This window comes from Fringilla coelebs (genome assembly GCF_963513975.1).
Source record: "Fringilla coelebs genome assembly, chromosome: 6".
Classification (NCBI taxonomy): Eukaryota; Metazoa; Chordata; class Aves; order Passeriformes; family Fringillidae; genus Fringilla; species Fringilla coelebs.
In genome coordinates, this window is record NC_140034.1 from 10,681,091 (window position 1) to 10,702,866 (window position 21,776).

A 21,776-nucleotide genomic window follows, 5' to 3' on the forward strand; every position below is an offset into this window, starting at 1 on the left:
CTGGAGGTGTGGGCATTTCCTGAGTCACCATGTTCTCTCTGGAACAGTTTAAAAAGTGTAGTGGGTAATATCAGCATCTGGCAGTTTCTCAAAGATTTAATGTGTTGTTTGACTTACAGTGTGCCTTCAGCCGGATCGGGGTAATGACCCAATTAAGTGTATGGAGAGAGGTTTTTACAATGACTTTTAACTGATGAAAAGTGGAGAAAGGCTGTTTACATTTAAGGCCATTACAGAAGGTCAGTTGAACAGTTTCATATGTGCCAAGGAACCTCATGTGTTTGGTTTGAGACTTTCTTCTCTTGCTCATCCTGTCCCCCGCAGCATGAGCAGTGGGAGGTGTTTGTAGGCCAGGAGACACTGGGATTGCAATGTAGCTCTGGATATTCAACTTCACTTAGAGAAGCTGCTTCTTAGTGCTGTACCTTCCCCAGCTGTGTCCAGGGCCAGATTCCCATGTCCTTCCTGCAGTGGGTACGTTTTTTCAGAGCTGTGTGTCTGTTACGTGGCTGTGCAGGCGTGTACAAGGTGCTGTCACCCACTAGGTGACCTGGTGAGTGGAGCTTCACTCTCTGAGGGGTGGAGGGCTGAGCTATGTACTGCAGGCTGAGGTGTCTGTGTAAATGTGAGTATCCTGTTCTTGTCTTACTGGAGAAGCAGTAGTTTCTCTGCCCCTCACTTGGAACTTCTTTACTGGTAAGGTGCAGGATGATACTACATTTCCCTCTTCCCTCCTCAAGACTTAAGACTTCTGAATGTTGCTCAGCTTGATGCACTATTCCAATCTTTTTTTATAGTCAGCAGCTTCTTAAAGCTGCTGTGGCTGAATCCTTTCTAGATAAGAGTTTTTAAACAACAGAAGAGGCGAGGTGATGTCATTCCTTTTCACACAGCTATTCAGAGCTGTGTTGGAAGCAATGAAAGCTGGTTGGTTTTCTGCTTCTGAAATAGAGATGAGCTGAGAAGCAGTAGAAATAGCAGTAGAAATATTCAACCAGTCCTTGTATAGCCCTGTGAAAATGTTGCTGTGTTAGTCATGATGCCTGTTTTTCTATTGCCGGCTGGAAGAACTTTGTGGAAATTACGGCATTACCACAAGAGGAATTAGTTTTGGTCTTTGAGAATACATTGACTTTGGTCAATGACAGTACATTTTCTTGGTCAAAATAAAGTTTTTGCATTCCTAAGCCTTGAAGTTTTTGTATTCTTGTTTTTTTCTTCCATTTACAGCTGTGTGCAGAACTACTGTTCATAATAGATCAGTGTAAGCAAGTCTAATACACAACATGCACAGTAAAATGCTGCAAGCAAAATGATGAATAAATAAATTATATTTTTTCTTTGAAAATATCTGCATAAGGTACAGAAAAGCATGCTAATTTGCAAATATCTTTCAAGTTTCTGAGACCTGAAATGTGAAGAAAATTAGTCAAATGTAGTGTATTTCTATTGACATCAGCCTTTCTTGTTTTCTCAGGCTGCCCTTTTAAATGTTGCCCCACAGGCTGCAGCATGACCACAAGCCCCACTTGTTCTTGGGAAACAATGCAGCTTTACTGCACATCTTCATATGAAAAGCTTCATGCTCCTCCTGTATCATCCCCCATGTACTTCATCATGAGCTCTTGACCACACAGGGTGCATCAAGCACATAACAGTAATGTTGGAGGAATACAGAAGGAGCAAAGACTCAGACCACAGTTCATCAGTGTGTCAGTTGATCACTGGTGACTCCTTAGAAACTTATTTTATGGATTTGTGAAATTAAACTGTTTGAAAACTGTATTTCTCTGACCATGCTTTTGTGTGAGTATTGATCTCTTTAAATATTGTATTTTTCTGACCATGCTCCTGTTAAAGATATCTTAATTTTTCAGGTTGCAGTTGTTAAAATGAAGTGTACAGAGCGCATTTATGCAATGAAAATTCTAAATAAATGGGAAATGCTTAAAAGGGCAGAGGTAAGTAATACAGTTTTTTAACACAGAGAATTTTTCAAATGACATTAGGAAGATTACATTGAAGCTCTTTTAGATTAAGAAGAATTATTTCATGAGTATAGGAGCTTCGTTCTTTTCTCTTTTTTTTTTTTTTCCTTAAGCTGTTTTAATGCAATCAAGTCTGACAGTCCCTTCCAGGCATCTGTTGTTCTCAGCATTACTGTGTATTCATTTACCAGACAGTCTGCCCTAGTTCTTACCCTGAATTTATTGGCCAGATTTTTGTTTACAGTTAACGCAAGTTAAAGACTACATGAAAGCTGAGATTGGTGCTACTATGACATTCACAGCTGTATACAAAAATGTTATGAAAAAGGCCTTTCTTCTCTTCCATTCAGAAAGCATCCATTAAGGAGCTTTGCATCCCTACAGTTTGTAACAGGATTTATATAACTAGTAAAACCATAACTAAATATTTTGGAATCAGATTCAGATTGTAAAACAAAACGTGTTAAGAAGGTAAATCTGTTTAAGAAGGGGTGTTTGGCAAAAGGAGGTGTACACTGTCACAACAAATTCTGTAAATGTAAAGGCAAATGGGTACTTCACACATTAGGAAAAGAATACTAAGAATACACAGTGGGAAGCAGTTTTCTAGGATAGGTATTTCTAGGATAGGTTAGCAGATAAATGAGCAATAGATTTGAAGAGAAAAGACATGTATTGCATCAGGACTTGCAGCAGTTCTGTTAAGGGGCAAGCACTAGCAGCTTTGCTGAGGTCTGAGCTTGCTGACCCTTCCCTGTCCCATTCTTCTGTCCCCTTCCTGACACCTCCTCCCCCCAGCCTGCCCTTCCTAGCCCCTCCCTTCCTTTCAATGAGTCAGTGCCAGGCCTTTTCCTGTGACAAAATTTCCTCCCTGTTGTTAAGCCCCTCTTCACCGCTGCCTTTGCCTGATTTAGTCACAGTCTGTCCGTCCATCCATCCATGCACTTCTTTAGAGGCGGCAGCAGCCGCAGCCACCCGGCTCTCCTTTGAGCTGTCAGGAGATTTCACACCCTGGGCTGTGCTGCATCAGCAGTTCTGCATTAAGCCTTTCTCTGGAGGAGGGAAATTCAGTGCCCTTTCTGTGCACATTTCAGCTGTTAATTCCTTGGTCAGTATAGAATTGTTTTAAACACTAATATTCGCAGGGGTCTCCCAAACTCAAATGGAAATACAGCTATGCTGCCTCACTTCAGTCATTTTTAAAGTGATTTCCTTAAGTGGCCTAAGTAGATGCAGCTTTTGCATGTAGAGAAGACAGCTGTTTACAGATTGTGTTCTAATCATGCAACTAACTCGTCTTATCCTCTCAGGCAGGCATGAAGGATGTATAAGTAATGAGCAATAGTTTTCCCAATGCAAACTTAGGAAAAGTAACAGTCAAAAAAAAATTTTTCTCCCTGCTGATTTTCCCCATCTCCAAAGGACAATAAAGGAGCTGTCTTCTCTGCAAGACCGCATTGTCTTTTCCTGATCAGTTTGCTTGCTTGATTTGGCTTTTCTGGATAAACAGCATTTCAAGTTCATGCAACATCTGGGTGTTAAAAATTTCCCAAATGTGGTAAAACATGTTAGTTTTTAAAATGAAGCCTGCAAGAATACAGTAGCCTCTTAAATGGAGAGTTCCACTGAAAAAGCAGACTTCAAGTATTTTATTAACCCACCTCACTTATTATTATATATATAATAATTATATAATATATATATTATATATATATTATATATAATATATATAATATAATATATAATATATAATATATAATATATAATATATAATATATAATATATAATATATATAATTATATAATAATATTATATTATTATGAGCTCACCTATTATTATATAAAAATATTATTATGAGTGGGTTAAGAAGCATGTTGTTACACTGGTTTATATTTGTTGTGCATGACATATAACGTAGCAAGAAGTTAGCAAAACGCTGCTTATTCATGTACTAGCTGTAAGAAAAAAACCCCATATGCTTGGAAGCCACTAAAATAAAAGAAAGGTTAGTGAATATCACCTGACATCCATAAATGGGTTGGAAGCAAAAACAGGCATGCCATTTATGTTGATAAGGACCATTTGTATTCGTTGTTCTCACAGCAAAATACAAAGTCATTAGTGTATTTCTGTTGACAGTTCCAAATAAATCCTGACTGGCTGATTAGGTAGCCTGTCATGCTTTTTCAAGTCACGTCTCAAGGCCTTTTAAGCTAGTGTAAGCAGAGGAGGAGAATTTTATGCTCTGAATTCATGATGCAGTGTTCAGCAGCATTACTGGGTTTTTAGTGTTCATAACATTCCCTCGCTATTTGAGGTTGCACAGTGAACTGGATCAGGGACTGATGTCTTCAAAAATAAACAAACTAGTTCTGTGTGTTGGCAGCCTCCTCACATCGTGGTGCCAGGAGAGCTGAGAAGTGCAATGCTCTGGTGCTGTGGGAAGGGGATAGGATTACTTGGAGCTGCTGTAGCTGCCAGCCTTTTTTGCAGAGCGCTGCTTTGGCCTTGCATTCATAAACCGTTAAACCACTCAGCTGGCATTTAATTACAATTTACTTCTCTTTGCACCAGTGATTACTAATTTACAATGTGACCACAGCATGGTCTTCGTCAGTAAAATTGTAGATTGAATTTTGCTTCCTTTGAGGGGAAAATAGTTGGAGATACATTTGTGAGGTGCAGTCAGTATATGATAAGGCTTGGGCTTCTCAGGAACATTTCCATAGTACGTTTTCTAAAACATCTGAAGAAGTGGCAACAACCAAAAAAAAAAAAATCAGTTCTTTTCTAGAACCCAAACACTTCAATCTGTAGCTGTCAAATATCCTGGTAATGTCTCTTTGGATTGAGAGTAGTAGAAGAGTCCCAAGGTCTGTTTCATGATAGTTCTGATCCAATAAAAACATTAATATATTTTTATTGGGGAGAACTCTCTTGAAGTGTATGGAAGTTGGTTTTATGTAAAGATGCTGAGAAAACCTGTTACACAGAGCTTGCTCCTATGAAGTTGTTGCAGTGTGCCGTTTGAAGTTGGGGCAGGATTATTGAAAATGAAAATGTGTTATACTGGACAAAGATAAGACAGAAATAGTAAAATTTGCTTATTTCCTATAGTGTATTAGCAGTGTCTGGAACTGGGACTGTACTGTAAAAAAAGTATACATGAAACTGTTTTCATAAAAGTCTTTATCAGAAGAATCAGACTTACTTTCCTAGAGCCATTATCTTTATGCTACAGATGGTAGTGATGAGTTATTATTTTCTGACTTTTAAAAATGTTTGGTAAAACAAAGATTTAGCATTGGCTTGTGGGCTTTTTGGTCTTGGGGGCTGTTGTGTGTTGGTGTGGAGTTTTTGGGGATTTGGGGAGGGGGAAGGGAGGTTGGGCGGGTTTTTTCATTTGGTTTGGAGTTGTGGGTTTGGTTTGGTTTTTTAAAGTCGCAGTCAGGATTAGAGTGACTGAATGCCTGACTAAAACCTGCAGAGATTCCCTGGCATGTCACTTGTGTAGACTGAATTCCAATGAATAGAGACCTCTGTTCAGTAATTTGAAATAATCCCATAAAACATCCATATATATTCATCCTGTGGAAACTGCTTGTTGATGTTGACAATGGCTTTTCTCCCCCTCTCTTCCTTTAGACAGCTTGCTTCCGAGAGGAGAGAAATGTCTTGGTGAATGGAGATTGTCAGTGGATTACTACATTGCACTATGCCTTTCAAGATGAGAACTATTTGGTATGTTTGATTCATCAGTAAATAAAAGCTCTGGGTTGTGAAAGAACTTTATTTTTGGTATATTTAAAAAATATTAGCATTAAATCCATCCACCTCATGCTTCACAGCCGTGTTTCAACATTCTTGTTTTCTCCTTGAAGCAAAACTTCAAAGGGACTGACTGTAACTCCAGGAGAGTGAGAAAGCTGTGGAGGACTGTAGTATATAGAGATTTAGTTAAGCATCTTAAATTAACTAATCTCCTCTTGTATAAAAAATACCATGTTCAAATTTAGTATTTTGGATAAGGTTGTAGTTAAGTAATCTGAGATGTGTTAACTCTGTGAAAGTAAGAAATATTTTATTTTAAACTTTCATTATGTCTTTTAAAGCAAGATTTTGTTTTAAACTGGCAAAAGTAATTTAAAAGTTTGTTATTTTAAAATACTGAGGGGGAAAACCAGCCTATTTCTTAACAGTATTTCTCTAAAATATGTTTTTAAATCAGCACATTGGTCATCTCAGTAATTTGAGAGACTTTAGCAAACTCTTAAAAAGAAAGTCTGTACTCCTGTGACATTTCTTTATGATTGGTTGCTACAACTGTGACATGCAAACTTGTTTACTTCAGTCACAGGATACACAAGAGTACTGCTTAGGAGCAAAGTCAGTAAAGCCCCAATATTCTACAATATACTGAACCATACAGCTTCCCCGTGGCTACTTCAGGCTGGGTTGCAAACCTGCTGTTTCTGTAACGTCTGATGTAGCTGTAGTGTGAAAGTTTTCACCTTCTTAACACTTCAGTAGCATGGTAGCAAGTCATGAATATAAATAAGAAAAAATGTATTTATAAAAGGCTGCTCAGGAACTAAGCAAGAGTTAGTAAATGCTCAAACATTTCCTCAGATGCTGAGACAAAACACATTATTTGTCATGTTTGGAGTATTTTTAGAATAACAAGCACATAGTAGGAAAATAAGCAGTCACATCTTAGGCCCTCATTTACAGGCTATTTCCATTGAATGGTTTGTGATAGGTCCAGATTTCTTTGGCAGTTTAGTTGTCTCTAGCACTGCCTCATGATTTCAGATCAGCTTGTAGTTTCAAATTCCCACAGAAGCAACCTTCAGACTTGCATAAAAAGCCTCCTGTTTTGTATTTCCCAGTAGCTTGTAAGAATGGAGCTACCTAAGGAAAAATTGTTAGCTGTGTGAGATAACAAGCAATAGCAAAGACAGCACAGAGGGGGAATCTTTTCCCAAAGTTCCCAGAGGTGTTTAGATATTGAAGTTTCACTTGACAGCAGAATGTAGACATCTAATTTAAGATCCAGTATCTAAGAAGGCAACAGTTCTGCCTGGCAGCCCAAGTGAGCAGATTCCCAGCTTGCCTGAGGTCTGCTTCTGCATGTGCTGAGATGCTGCCTTCCAATTTGGTCTGCTACTCAGAAACCATCTTCTGTAAGTGTCTGGTGCTCACAGATGGAGTGGATCCACATCTCAGTCACCATTGTAACTGATGCATGAAGAAAAGGTGAAACACATCAAGAAATCAATTCAGCCAAAAAGCTGGACAGAGGGTTCTCTTCCATCCCATCTAGTACTTGTCCAGGGGCTAAGAGATCTCTGTTCAATTCTCTTTGGAGCTTGAAGAAGTTTATAGCTACATTTTATCTCATCCTGGAGAGTGCTGCCTTGTTACACAGCCTGGGCAGACTTAGTTTACTTTTTAGCTGTGCTGTTCATCCACGGTCCTTGCAGAATGGAATACAAAGCTGAGAACAAAACAAGAACAGACAACAGAGTTTGGTTTTCCAACCTGGTCTTCTGCAAGAGAAATCTCTATCTAGGTTCCAGTATTTTCTCCCAGTTATGTTTGTACATTATATGTAGTGATTCTTAAATGCAAAACTACATATGCTAACCCTGAGCAGAGGGAGAGCCTTGTCTTCTCCCACCTAGTGCTCTGGCTGCATGATAAATGGTTCAGAATGAGATAAAGAAAAAGTAAAATACTAACACAGAAAAGTAGTACCTGCCTTTAGAGAGTCTAAAAGTACTTAGTTTTATTCTCTGCCTTTAGTGTTAACAGAGCATTTGATAATGCAGAACTTCTATTTGAACAAGAAATACAAAATTCTGTGAAATGCATATGTTCTGGAGTTCATTTCTGGTGCTTCTCTTGTAGTTTTAAAATCTTTCAAGTAGATGCACAATGCATTACTGTTTTCTGAGCAGCCAGTTCTTAAATGACGTTACATGGAAATGCTACATAACTTTTTTCTGGTTCTTAAAAAGCTTTCATTAGAGACAGCCTGTGTCAAGATGGGTTAAATCAGCCTTTGGTGATTTAGCTGAAGCAGATATGATGCAAGTGAAACATAGTCCATGAATATTGAGAACTTGCATGGAACTTGAAGTTCTCCATGTCTTCCAGATTCAGGTCTCTTAATTTTCTTTCCCAGTCTCATTCATAAAAAAGGGCAAATGTGTATTTCCCTGCTGTCAGCCTCTCAAAGGCTTCTGGGTACTTATGAGAGTATTTTGATATCCTTTTTTCCTTTGATTCCTAACTACTCTCACCGTTCAATATAGTCAGTTCCCTGGAAGAAATGCACTACTGCGAGATTTCAGCATCAGAGTGGCTTTTATTTTAACCCCATAAGAAGGGAGAAGCACCTCCTGGCAAGCACATAATTTTGAATTGAAAGGTTAATAATGTTCTGCTTCCTCAAAGATGCGGTATCACCATCTTCCTGTGATCCAAGTGCCTTCCTTCATGGGTCACCTGAGTTCTTGCTGAGTTATAAATGCTTTGGGAGCTGACAGAAGTGCATTACTCTGTCTCTGACAGAGAAGATATTTCACTTTTCACAGGAGGTTCTATAAAGCCTCTTTGCCTTGAATTTGAGAGAAAATACTTCAAGAAAATATCCCTTTTAGAAGACTGATGGTTTCTGTCTGTAGGATTTTGTTTTCAAACCTAAGTGTTGCATGTGTACAGTGTTCAGCACATGTTTAATGTTCCTTGGAGCAATACCCACAGATTGATTTCAACATAAATGATGCAATTTGCGTATCAGATTAAGAGGTAATTTGAATAAAATAGAGAAAAATAACAAAACTTGTAGGTTTTGGAGTAGCTCTTTTAATCCAAAAGATAGTGAGGAAATGGCTGGTATTGCACTTCTTTGCATTTCTGTCTTCTTTAATTTGTTTCCCTCATGGAAGATAAATCTGGCAGGGACAATGGATTCTAGGTCGTTTTACTTTGAGGAGAAAAATAAGATGATGGCTTTGAAAACTTAATTTCAAAGTAAGCCAAGTGAGTCTTAAAACCTCATATCAAATCATCTTGGGAAGCATGGAACAAAATGGCTCAAGACTGGTAGTACTAGGTGTGAAGTCATTATACTTGAATTGATGGTCTGGATTTAGGTGGATATTGCTAAGAAATACCTCAAACATAATCCTTGTTTTGTGGTATGAGAAACAAATAGCATGCCTGAGTCCTTTTCTTTTATGTCACCCTATCAGTATTGGTCCTCTCCATGGGCAGGATGGTGCCTGATTGGCCTAGGAGGCTGTTTACTTTTTACTGAAATGCATTCAAAAGAACACCAATTTTGACTTAAATTTCCCACTTTAGTGCCTCTGGCTTGACAGTGCTTTTGGACTGTTATGGGCATCCTTGTATAATATAGTAATGTATAGTGTCATCAGGCTCCTGCCAGCTGTGTTATGCATCCATGATGTGGGATGTGCCAAGATGAGTATTTGAAGATGTTGATGTGATAAGTGCCACTTCAGGAACAACAAGTAGTATTGAAATGGTACCATAACTAAAACAGTAATAAAATGTATATTTTAGACTAAGCTGCATCAAATACTGATTTTAACTATACTTTTTTTTTCTTTCATCATCCTCTGGAAATTTTCAGTTTGAGTCGATAACATGCATCAGTTTTGGTGATATTAGATTATTTCCTTTGTGGTACTAGTTAAGACAGAAATAAACTCATCCTGATTTACTTCTCTGTTGTTATATTTTGTTTGGGTTTTTTTTATTGTAGGAACTAAATGCTGATGTGCCTTTCTTAAGTGATTAATAAAGGAATATGATACCTTTTTGTTCTAAGTAAATAAAAGTAACACAGAAGACCACAAATTTTGACTGTTTTCCACAGGCACAGAAAAAAATAGTGAAAGGATTTTTTTCAGGGGTCAAGTGATGAACTTTTAATTTTTTTTTTCTTGCCAGCTGTCTCTCAGTACTTGATTGCTTTATTTCTCTATTTTCAGTATCTAGTGATGGACTACTATGTTGGTGGTGACTTGCTGACACTTCTCAGTAAGTTTGAAGACAAGCTTCCTGAAGATATGGCTAGGTTCTACATTGGTGAAATGGTGCTTGCTATACATTCCATACATGAGCTGCATTATGTGCACAGGTAAAATACCTTCTCATTTAGCAAAAAATACAAATACAGTTATATGAAGTTAATCCCAAATTTACTGCTATGTATACAAATGCACACAGTATCCAAAAGCAAACTACTGTAGATACGTGCTTACTTTATGCTGTATAATAGCTGTATCACCTACTTTATTTTAAATATCAAGTTTTGATGGATTGGTATCAAGAGCAGTGACATTTATCTGACTAACCTTTTAAAGTCTGTTCTGTTTTTAATCAGGGCTCTTGACTTATTCTCAATTCATTTAATAAATATTTATCTGCCTTTGTCCAAGCAACCTAGGAGTTTGAAGCAGTTTGAAATGGTTGAACTTTCTACAGATGTTTAGACATTCTGCAAAATTTATGCACAGTAAGCCTGTGATAACATCAGTTCATCTACTTACCTGAGATCATCCTCTAACAGGTTTTCTAATCAGGGGGCACGTGCTGGTCTAATTGTTTTTGCACACAAGGTGTGTGTTCTGAATCAGTGGCTACCATCAAGTGAGCTTAGATTGTGGTTGGTAGTAGTGTAGAGTTAAAGTTCAAAAGCATCAGGGATTCTCAGCTATAATGCTTTGAACTCTTCTGTTTGCATTTTGATTGCTGTTTTAAAAATTAAAAAGATGTTTAAACTCTCGCAAAGTGTTGTGAGTAAATGTGGACAATATTTGGGGATTCAAAAATGTTACAGCCTCAAAGAAGTTCGCCAGAGGCACCATTGCACCAATTTCCAACGAGGTGGACTGACTTACTGAGCAGCTACATCTTTCACAGGGCTGAATGCAGGTCTGTTGTGGCAATAGGAGTGTGTGGCTCTGTGGCCAGAACACGTGCTTTGTACAGGACATGTGCCAATGCCCAAGAAATTACTGCTTGGCAACTGGAATGGATGAGGAGGAAGCATGATTGCTCTGGAGAGGGTTTCAAGGACTCTTTAAGGGCTTACATGACCTGTTAGCTGCAGATAGGAGACAGTGGAGCTCAGAGAGGAGGCATTAAGCCTTTCTGAACAGCAGTACTGGTCCCTGAGGCAAGTGAGAGCTGCGTGCCAAGCAGAGATTGGCTCATGCAGCAAGAGCCACTGTGAGCAGTGTTCTTTAAAAAACAAACAAATTAGTGTATAATTTTATATTAGTTTTTTAGTCCCCTGCAACTACTGAGCTTGACTTGTGGTTGTGGAATGTTGACAATATCTGGAACTGAAATGTATGGATTAAGTTTAACAATGCAGAATTACTAATTTTTTAAGGAAGCATAGTGACATAGTCCAATTTTCACAGCACATATTTTTGTGTATTATGACAAGTAAATACACATTTAACATTTATATTCATGTAGACAGGCATAGATTAGCATTTATTATTTTGTATTAATACTGCTAATGAGCAGACGTATTAGTGACATTTCAGTAATTAATTTCAGAGCATTAGCCCTTGGTTAAAAAAGGTTAATTCAAGTTTGTGTTGGGAAAATAGATCAAGTTGCTAGGCTTTTTACACATATGAGGACCCTTTGTTAAATCTGTCACGATTTTTCTCACAAATGTCAAGTGTGAAACTGGAATTCAGCACCTTAAAACTCAGCCATTGTCAGCTTCCACGTCTATGTAGTAAGGTGTATTAGAGCACCATATTTTTGTTTACTGCTGGTAATTCTAGTCTCCTTCTCAAAGATTAAACTGAAAGTGTTATGTAGTTTGTAAGTTTTTCAACACATGTCGTAGCATTTGGAACTTCACATTTGAAAAGAAATGCAGATTTTATGGTGCAACAGAACTGGTGGCTTTAAGGTTGGTCAGGGGGAGAGAGTCATGAGTAGCACCAAAAAGAGTTTACATCATTGGGTAGGATTCTATGTGATTTTGATGCAAGATTAATCTATAAGCAGAGTTAATACTGTATGTTTAAATCTTTTCACTTCTGTCTGTTATAACAGGGACATAAAGCCTGATAACGTTCTTTTGGACATGAATGGCCACATACGACTGGCAGACTTTGGGTCCTGTTTGAAAATGAGTGAAGATGGCACAGTATGTATGAAGCTACCTTTATTTGGGTTGCTGAAAGTGGGACCTTCTGAGTGAGTTGGTTTTAAAGAGATTAGACATCATCAGGGATGTGATAGATTGTGAACTTTCTGACACACTGAAAATTGAGGGTGCAGTATAACTCAGCATACTTAAATGCATTTTGGAAATCTTTCATCTCCTTATTTTACAGGCTGCTAACTTTTCAAGTTACCCTTTGCTATATTTTTCTGGTTTTCACTTTTTCTTCTAATGACCGTTTGAATCCAAGGGGGTAGGGTGAGTCCCCTTCCCTGTAGGTATCAAAAAGATGTGGATGTGGTATTTGGGCACACAATTTAGGTGGACTTGTCAGTGCTCAGTTAACAACTGGACCTAATGATCTTAAAGGTCTTTTCCAACCTAAATGATTGTCCTGATTCTACAGTTAATAAGCAGTTTGTTTTATATGCCTTTGACAAATGTAACAGCAACACGATGGTAATTGGCCATCTTGTGCAGCAGATTGGATTTACCTCTAAAAGCTGAATTGCTTGTGGCAGGTTTTGTTTGTTTTGCCTCATTTAGGGCACTTCCAGGGGTGCCAGTCCTGTCAAAGTATGGCATGCAGCATGGTTTACAGGTTTTGGCACAAACTCACATCTTGTTGATGTTCTTTAGTCATAAAATGCCTGTCAAAGCTTTGCCATAAAAAATGTAAAATGAAAGAGCCAGTAGAATTGAGAACATATTCCTAGAGATTAGTCTGTCCTGATGGTCAGGGCTTCCCCACTACTTGTGCACAGAGTAATTTCTCCACGTTATTCCTGTAATACATCCAGTTGCACATTAGGCAGTAAACATTTGACTGATTTCTGACATAATAAAACTTATCCAGGAAGTTTGTTCTGTGATCTTCAAATGAAACTATAAAAGTCAGGGGTAGGACCTGATCTCCCTACTTACTCATTTTTCATTTCAACTTCTGGGCAGCAAATTGCAGTGTTAAAATATAAACAGACACAAAGGAAAAATATGTTTTGTCTTTCTGCTTTCACAGTATCTGTGATTATTTTGGGTTTCTACTCTGTTCAGAATAAAACATATCTACTGATTTTATGTAGCAGTAGAATGGAACTTAATCTTTGCAGTCTTTGTTACTTTCTTAATATTTCCTTTCTTATGTTGCTGTGAATTTATGAATCTCTTCCTTCTCCAAAACCATGTCGTGGTGTCTCTGTCAGAAATACTAGTGTTTGAGTAAAACAGTTGCTGAGAGAAACTGGAAACGTATGAGAATTATGTTTGCCTTGTTTTTAAGGTACAGTCATCAGTAGCAGTGGGTACTCCTGACTACATCTCTCCTGAGATACTGCAAGCAATGGAAGATGGAATGGGGAAATACGGGCCTGAGTGTGACTGGTGGTCACTGGGTGTCTGCATGTATGAAATGCTCTATGGTGAAACACCCTTCTATGCAGAGTCACTAGTGGAAACCTATGGGAAGATTATGAACCATGAAGTAAGAGCTGTATTAAATCTCTTGTAGTTCTGAGATTATGTGTACAGAGAAACTTAGCACTTAAGGATATTGAAGTGATGGTAGTTTGCTTTTTCACAGTGTTTTAGATTGATGTTGTGTAGGTTTGTTGGTTCAGGTTTTTGGAAGCTTGCTTCTCTAAACTGCAGAAATTTAATTCTTTTACAAGTTGAAATTTTTCTCTAAATGCTGATTTTCTTGTTGGAAAATCTAAGCAGTCATCACAAATCAAAATTAAAATCTACTCACATTTCTTCAGTCTAGAGTAATTTCAGTTGTTAGTGGTAATTACAATTTTTAGATCTTATGTTTGTTTATGAGTAGAAATATTTTCTAAATGTAGATTATATTTTGGTAAGAAATACAGGTATTTAACCTATATATTAGAAAAATACATTCTTAAACATGACAACATAAAGAACTGGCTAACATCATGGGGTTTTAAGAGTTGAAATTAATTTAATCTCGAGGAGTACATCTCCAAGAGATCAGTGGGCCTCTGACTTAGAATACCAGTCTGTCTTTTTTGTATAATCTTTAATATATTGTAGTGTGTAAAATTCCTGGTGTGTCCTAAAAAAAATTTGCTTTTCCTCACAGAGTTATTGTAATCACAGATCAAACAGGCCTGTTTCAAAGAAATTGAAAAATTATTTCTTGTACTTGAAATCCAATCTAAGACAAAAAGTCTGTCATTGAATGTATTGAATTGTGCTCTGTCATTGCTCACTGCAACTAGAACAATATTTGGCTATTCATTTCCAGTTTTATTGGTGTACTTTAATGGTTTTTTTGAAACTACAGTTATAAGTTTTGGAATTAATTCCTTCTCTAAAAATTTCTCTGTTTGTTTTGTTTTCTAGGAACGATTTCAGTTTCCATCCCATGTTACAGATGTATCTGAAGAAGCAAAAGATCTTATTCAGAGACTTATCTGCAGCAGGGAGCGTAGGCTGGGACAGAATGGAATAGAGGATTTTAAGTCTCATGCATTTTTTGAAGGACTTAATTGGGATAACATCCGAAACCTAGAAGCACCTTACATTCCAGAAGTCAGCAGTCCTTCTGACACCTCAAACTTTGATGTAGATGATGATGTGCTAAGAAATCCAGTGAGTCTTTGTTTTTAGATATTACTAATGGAAGTATGCATCCTTGTTGCACTGTAAGGTAGTAGGGAGAATTTCAAAATAAAGAGATGAAAAATAAGTCACTCCAAATGTGAAAAATTCAAGTTTTTCATATCTTGGCATTTTGTGTTACCAGAAATCATGAGCTGCCTTTTTAAGTGGTAGCACTTGCCAGACTTCATTACTGTTACATGGTCAAAGTTAAAAACATGTTTAGGTAGGGAAAAAAGCCTCTTAGTTGCCCTTTCAGTTTACCTTAACAGAGATCTAGTATTTGGATTTATGCTTCTTTAAAGGTGAAAAAAAAAAATCTGTCTTTACAAATACACATATATTCTCTATGTAGCTTGCAAGCACAGCTGTCCAAGTGAGAGGACTCATGCCGCTGCTTTTCCACTGACTTAAGAAGCAGGAAGCTGGTTCTTGGAGTAGGGAACACTGGTGTTGCACTCCTCCATTTCTGTTTCTTGTAGTTTACAAATGGTTCAGGAGGAGTTGAGAGCTTTTGTGGTAATTTTTTCCCCGGTTTGTATTTCAAGAAATTAGGAGCTTTTGGCACGTTTTTTGATTGCATGTCTGACAGTAACTAAAACACTAAGACTAACAGCATGCATTTTGGCGCCAGGTCACTTTTAATTAGGAACTTGAAATTTTGGGTTTCCTTTTACTGGCTGCATTGTGCTTTGAACTTGTTGAAATGCTGCCCTTTCAAGTGCCAGTTCAAGAGGCTCCGAAATTCAAGTCGTTCTATTAGGCGACCTAATCTGAAGTAAAGCTTGTCCAGGGGCAGTGGAGCATAACTGCCAATTGTCAGTTGGTGTATTAAGAAAAATCTTTCCATTAGCTGTCTCTCTTTTAGCTGTTGAGGCTCAATGAAATGCCTCTCACTCTGTATGGGTTCTCTCTTGGGTTTTCATGCACATTGTTTTCATGCAGGATGTGGTGCCACCAAGTTCTCATACAGGCTTTTCTGGATTGCATTTGCCATTCGTTGGGTTTACATACACAACTGACAGGTAAGCAAAGGATATGTTTTATAAAGGAAACTTGTTTCCCAAAGGCAGCTGATTCCTGGGAATTCTCATTTTTATAAACATGGAAACGTTGATGTACATAGGTGTATATGCGGCCCAACTTTTATTCCATGTTTGGTTTTTTTTTCGAATGTTTTCTGAACATATTTTGATCCTGTTTGCCAAGATTAGGTACTTTTCTATTTAATATTTTATGTATTTGAAATGAAAGAAAGTTAAGGGACTAGATGTGTCAATTGCAGCTTCTGCATTGAGTGGCTGAGAGAAGTTCTGTCCACACTGGACATCTGCCAGGCACTGTTCAGGATTATCTCATTGCCCCACTGTCCTGCTGGTAGACCAAGTTAACATAGAGGGTTCTGAGCATGGACAAAGTGGCTCACTTTGCATATCTTTGAATGGCCTCCATCTGACTTCAGAGATCTCTCAAACGTATGCTTGTCTCTGATCTTAGGGTATTCTGACCTGTTTGATATTCTGTTAATTCTCTTTGCTGGGGTTTGTTACCCCATGAACCCAAAACACGCATGTCATCCTGTTCGCAGTGAGATCATGTGAAACATTAACTTAAATCCATCTTTGCCATGCTTTAAACTAAACTTTTGGGGTTGTCCCTTAGCTATCTCAGTGCAGGTACACTTGAAAGCAGGTACCTGCTCCCATTTCTGCCAGGTACCTGTAACTTTTGGCATGGGAGAGTTAACATTTTCAGTCATTTAGGCAGTTTGTGAAGTCAAGGTATATCTGCATCATGGAGCTCCTGCATGCAAGTATCTTAATTCTACAGCAGCGTGTACAGTAGCTAGGGAATGATAACTTTCCCTGAGAATTGTCTCTACAGTAACAATTACTGCACTAATTGTACTTGTAAATTTAAGGTGCATAGTTGGTGGAATCCCAGCATGTCCCAGCTATAGACTGCTGTGAGTATTTATTGAAATGTTCTAACTTATGTGTTTCTTTTCAGCTCTTTATCTGATAGAGGCACTTTAAAGAGCGTGCTGCAGTCTGACACTGTAACCAAAGATACGGATGTACAGCGAGACTTAAAGAACACTTCACAAATAGAAGGCTATGAAAAGAAAATACGGAAATTAGAGCAAGAAAAGCAGGATTTGAACAGAAAATTGCAAGGTTAGTGGTTTATTTTTGTTTGGACTCTTAGTTCTGCTCACTGGAATATATTCTATTGCAAATCTTTTCCTTTCTTTTTGGATTTTAAGAATCTACACAGACCGTGCAGAACCTCCAAGGTCCAGTGTGTGTTACAGCAAATACAAGCCGTGATAAGGAGATTAAAAAACTAAATGAAGAAATTGAACGGTTGAAGAACAAATTAACAGGTAAGCCTCTGGCATGGTAATTATAGTAATGCAATTTATTTTGCAATAAGTAGAATTAATGTTCTTCAGCTATTTAAAAAACAAAGGGTGTTTTAAAGCCTTGTTCAATATTAAGAGGCATTTCAGTTTTTTCCAGATGAGTGCTTAACTAGTTCTTCCACTTGCTTGGCTTGATAACACATGCTAGCATGGGAAGTCCAGAGTGTGGATGGATTGAATTAAATATTTTGTGTGATATTTGTTTCCCTAAAAATGTCAGGAGATCCTGTTCTCTTACTCTTCCATTTGGGGAGGAGTATTGTGTTGGAGAGGTTTTACTTGGAGGCAGGTGTTAAGAGACAGGAGATAGAAGTCTGGTTGCTCTTTAGTAACATAAATGAGTAGATGGGGGATGTGTAATAGTAGTTCACATTTAAATATTTCTGAGCTTCTGCTCCCCTTGTGTTTCTGTGTTTGGTGATGCATTAATTAGGAAGTACTGAGCATTGCAGAAAAACAAATACTGGCATCTGTCCTGAGGGAAGACTGACTCACCCATATCACTGAAAATCTGTTGCTTGACAATGCTATTAGTTTATCCATGCAAACCTCCTGTTAGCACCTAATTTTTAAGTGGGAATCAGTGATAAACAAAGTGGTAGTTTTGAATCCTAATGACTTGGCTGAGAGTTTTATAGAGGCCTGTATAGTGTGAGTTCAGATGCTAAGTTGCTGATGCTGATTTTTTTTAGAATATCTTTTCCTGATTTCATTTGACAATATACCCTTTTTGTAGGTGTATGCACTGCAAAAATCAGCTCTGTTCTCCTACGCAGATTATCTTCCCAAAAAAAGCTATTTTTGTGTGTTCTGAAATTAGGTTTGAGTCACAATAGTTAGATTAATTCTCTGTTTTTGCAAAGGGTTCAGGTTTATCTAGTTCTTCTACCAATGATGTCCTGTTAAATATAAATTCTAACAGTAGGCTCTTATTTAAAAAGAAGTGGCATTGGTTCAAGTAGGGTGGGAGGAAGTTTGTTCTGAAGTGAGGAAAGGAATAATACTTCAAGCATTAAAACAGTGCTTGGGATCCTGAATACTTAGGTCCATTTTCCTGTTCTGCCATAGATACCAGTAGAACTTGAGTGAGACAGTTATTCCCTGTGAAATTTCTTACATATTTGTTTAGTAGAAGTGGTAATTAAAACCAAATAGAGAATGGCAGCTCATTTTCTTAGAATTGGTAAGACTGAGCAGGAGTATATAAAGGTGGTTATGTTGGGTGTTTTGCGCTTAAAACCGATAATTTCAAATCAAGTTTGTTTCTTTTTCATTGAAAGTAAAGTGAGAACAAGCTGCCAGGAGTATGGTCAGTCAGGTCTCCAGGTTACTTTGTGCAGCATGGTATTTCTTTCCCAAACTATTCATTAGTTCTTATCTAGAAAATAAGTAGTCCTTGCTTGTCTTGCTGGATGCACTAATGACTGTTGCCTTTTTGTTGCATAAGGAAAACTATTTAGGAAACACATTACTAGAACTGGAACATTTCAAGTTTGTTTTATGATTTTCTAGGTCTAGAAGTTGCATTCCTCAAAAACAAAACAAAGCCTTGTGTTAAGGCTTTTTCCCTTAGAGATCACAATCTTTGGGGCTGAGAAAAATAAAATTATTTTGAGGTATCAATATCCCAAAGTTACTTTAAACAGTCTAAAATGGTGGGAATAGGAAAGAAGTTGATTTTCCAATTTGCATGAGTAATGTGGCTTGTGTTATTGGTGTTAATTTGGGACCAGTTGCCTTTAATATGTATTTATCTATAGATATAAGTAAACTGGAAGCACAGCTTGCGGATGCAGTGGCTTTTCGACAAGAGCATGAAGACTCCATACACAAGTTGAAAGGACTAGAAAAGCAGTGCAGAGTACTGAGGCAAGAAAAGGAGGACCTTCATAAGGTACTGATCCCAAGATAGATACTTTTTAAAATGGTTATGTAAAGTAGTTCTAGAACAGTTATGTTGTGATTGCAATTTTAGTGTTTTAAATGCTGCTTTTTAAAATAATGCAGAGATGTTAAGGAACCCATTCAGCAGTACAGTAGCTTCCCAAAGTAGTGCACTTTTATTTTTTGGAAGTTGATGGGCTTCTTATTTCAAATGTATTCTGCTAGATGAAACAAACACCTAAAGAATGGTTTTAATTAAGCTGTTTAATTATTCTTAGCTGTTTCAGTAGAGGTCTGAGGCTATCAAGAGAGACTTCAGAGCCTTGGGATGACTTGTTAAGGGATCAGGAACACAAGTATCATTCTCCTCTATTCTTCCAGTTTCAGGGAATAATGAGGGGAAGGAGGAGACCCAGCAGATACCTGGCTGGTGTCCCTGGCAGAATTAGGGGTTTTTCACCGTAGGTCAGTTCACATGACACCGGGGCCTGCTGGTGACATTTGGGGTACACCTGTCTGTTTAGGGGAAAAGGATCTTTGCACAGAAGTTAGCAGAGCTCATTAAAAGAGCCCATTTACTCTTTTTTTATAACAAAAGGTTAATTATCGCTTAAGGTTAATGATGACTTTTATGTAATCATTGAGTTTATTTGCTGCTGTGTAAATTATCTGTTTGCTTCCTGAAATTTAGCAGTATTTCAGTTTTAAGTCAGCAACATATTTTGTAGTAAAGTAGTAGGGATTTGCATATACTGCCTACCACTTTCAATAATAGTAAAAAAAGCTACCTATATTGGAATAGCTAGTTTTGCAGAAGTCTACCAGCCATATTGTTCCTGAGCATTCATATGGATCCAAAAGTAATCCATGGGCTGTTTCTACACTAGAATTTAACAGTCTCTCTTCTGTCTGTTAATCACCAGTAGGGATTATTTGCCAGAGTATATAAGTAGTGGAGAAGGTGGATCTTCTAGTCGGAGCACATGCTTTTTGGGAATTTAATCTTCCTGCAATGCTCCTGCTAATAGCAGAAATTTTTAGAATTCCCTTGTACAGTATACATTTATTTTGTTGTGTCATTCTGCTCTTTTTCTTATTTTTTACTCCAACTCTCAAATGATTTTATGTCAAACATTCCATTTGTGTTTTAATCATGTTAATTTTAGTGAACTACTTTCTGAAAAGAAAATAATTTTTATACTTTCAATTAAGGTATTTAGAGTTTCACAATTTGTTTTAAGGAATCTTCCTCAGTTTTCTGAAAAATCTCACATTTGCTGCAGCCCTTCAGTGCTGGTACAATGTATTTGATGTTGCTCCTGAATCTCCTGTCTTCTGAAGCATTCCTTTAAACAAGGTTACAAATGTGCAGGTACATGGTGGTAATGTAAAATCAAGTTATTTGGAAGTGAGGTGGCCTTGTGTAGTCACATTTATTTGAAAGACTTCTGGGATACCAAAGGTAGCTTTGGAGCTGCCACACTAGAAGCAAAGTTATGGCTGTCTTTGTATGTCACTGCAGCTGCTTAGCTCAACAATTGTGTAAATTAAGAATTAGAAATCTTTAGTAGTTACGTGAGGTGGTCAGAACAAGCTTATGTAGGTCCAGTTCCTCTCTTCTTGGAAAGACTATATGGAGTTCAAATTACCTTCTTTTTTTTTTTTTTTTTTTTTTTTTTTTTTTTTTTTTTTTTTTAATCTAACCAGCAACTTGTAGAAGCCTCAGAGAGATTAAAGATGCAGTCCAAAGAGCTGAGGGATGCTCACCAACAAAGGAAGCTGGCTGTGCAGGAGTTCTCTGAGCTCAGTGAGAGGATGGGGGACCTGCGCTCCCAAAAGCAGAAGCTGTCCCGGCAACTTCGCGACAAAGAGGAGGAGCTGGAAGTGAGCATGCAGAGAATCGATGCTCTGCGCCAGGACGTCCGAAAATCAGAGAAGATGAGAAAAGAGGTAGCTTGATAAAATAGAAATAAAATAGCTAGCACTCGTGTTTCAGCTGGTGCTTACCCTGTAACCTCCTGTGTGATTGTATGGAAAAATTGGGAGTGTCTTCTGGGGATTTTCGTGGGTTTTTATTTGCACTCAGACTGATTTGAATCTTGAGGAAAGTATTCTTGCTATCTGCCCAGTTTATTAGTTCTGGTGTTTGGATTCTTGTAGAGTCTTGATTCACAGTCAGCTTGAAGCCTTTAAAGCTCAGTGAATGTCTTCATGTGCTCTGGGGTTGGAGTATTCTGACTTCACTGTTTTTTTAACTGACTGTTTCTCGTCAGCTGGAATGAGGAATAGTGATACAAAACTAAATACATGGTTTTCCTTCCTCTGTAGTTAAGTCATTGTAAGAGTATCTGTAATATCTTTAAGCAAGATAATTTCAATTAGTATTCTAGGCAGTTTATGGTTTTCCATGAGATGAAATGGATAGCTGGAAGAGAGCATAAGAAAAAATTTCTGTGGTTAATCTGGAGTGTTTTAATCACTGAAAAATCATAATGTTTTCTGTATGCTCTGGGTGAAAGAGAAGAGAAATTCAAGAGCTCTATAAGCATTGCTAGAAAACTTCTGGCAAATTGAAGGGTAGTCCATGAAAATGTAGTAGTTCATGGAGTTTCTAAGACTTTTGTCCATG

At 37.6% G+C, this 21,776-nt stretch overlaps 1 protein-coding gene across 11 annotated transcripts in view; it reads left to right on the top strand.

Annotated features, from left to right (window-relative positions):
• The window catches only part of CDC42BPB (CDC42 binding protein kinase beta), a 91,658-nt gene that overhangs the window by 39,382 nt on the left and 30,500 nt on the right, over positions 1–21,776 (top strand). For 10 of the 11 annotated variants that reach the window (XR_014616240.1, XR_014616241.1, XM_084207897.1 and 7 more), the window contains exons 3-13: positions 1,878–1,961; positions 5,634–5,729; positions 10,013–10,161; positions 12,108–12,201; positions 13,499–13,699; positions 14,581–14,829; positions 15,784–15,863; positions 16,849–17,015; positions 17,105–17,224; positions 19,024–19,157; positions 20,855–21,097. Coding sequence is in view for 9 of the 11 variants with exons in the window: in XM_084207897.1 (XP_084064023.1) it covers positions 1,878–1,961; positions 5,634–5,729; positions 10,013–10,161; positions 12,108–12,201; positions 13,499–13,699; positions 14,581–14,829; positions 15,784–15,863; positions 16,849–17,015; positions 17,105–17,224; positions 19,024–19,157; positions 20,855–21,097 (1,617 nt within the window). In the remaining 2 variants the exon portion in view is untranslated. The remainder of the gene's footprint in view (positions 1–1,877; positions 1,962–5,633; positions 5,730–10,012; positions 10,162–12,107; positions 12,202–13,498; positions 13,700–14,580; positions 14,830–15,783; positions 15,864–16,848; positions 17,016–17,104; positions 17,225–19,023; positions 19,158–20,854; positions 21,098–21,776) is intronic. The other variant, XM_084207905.1, reaches the window with a different exon arrangement.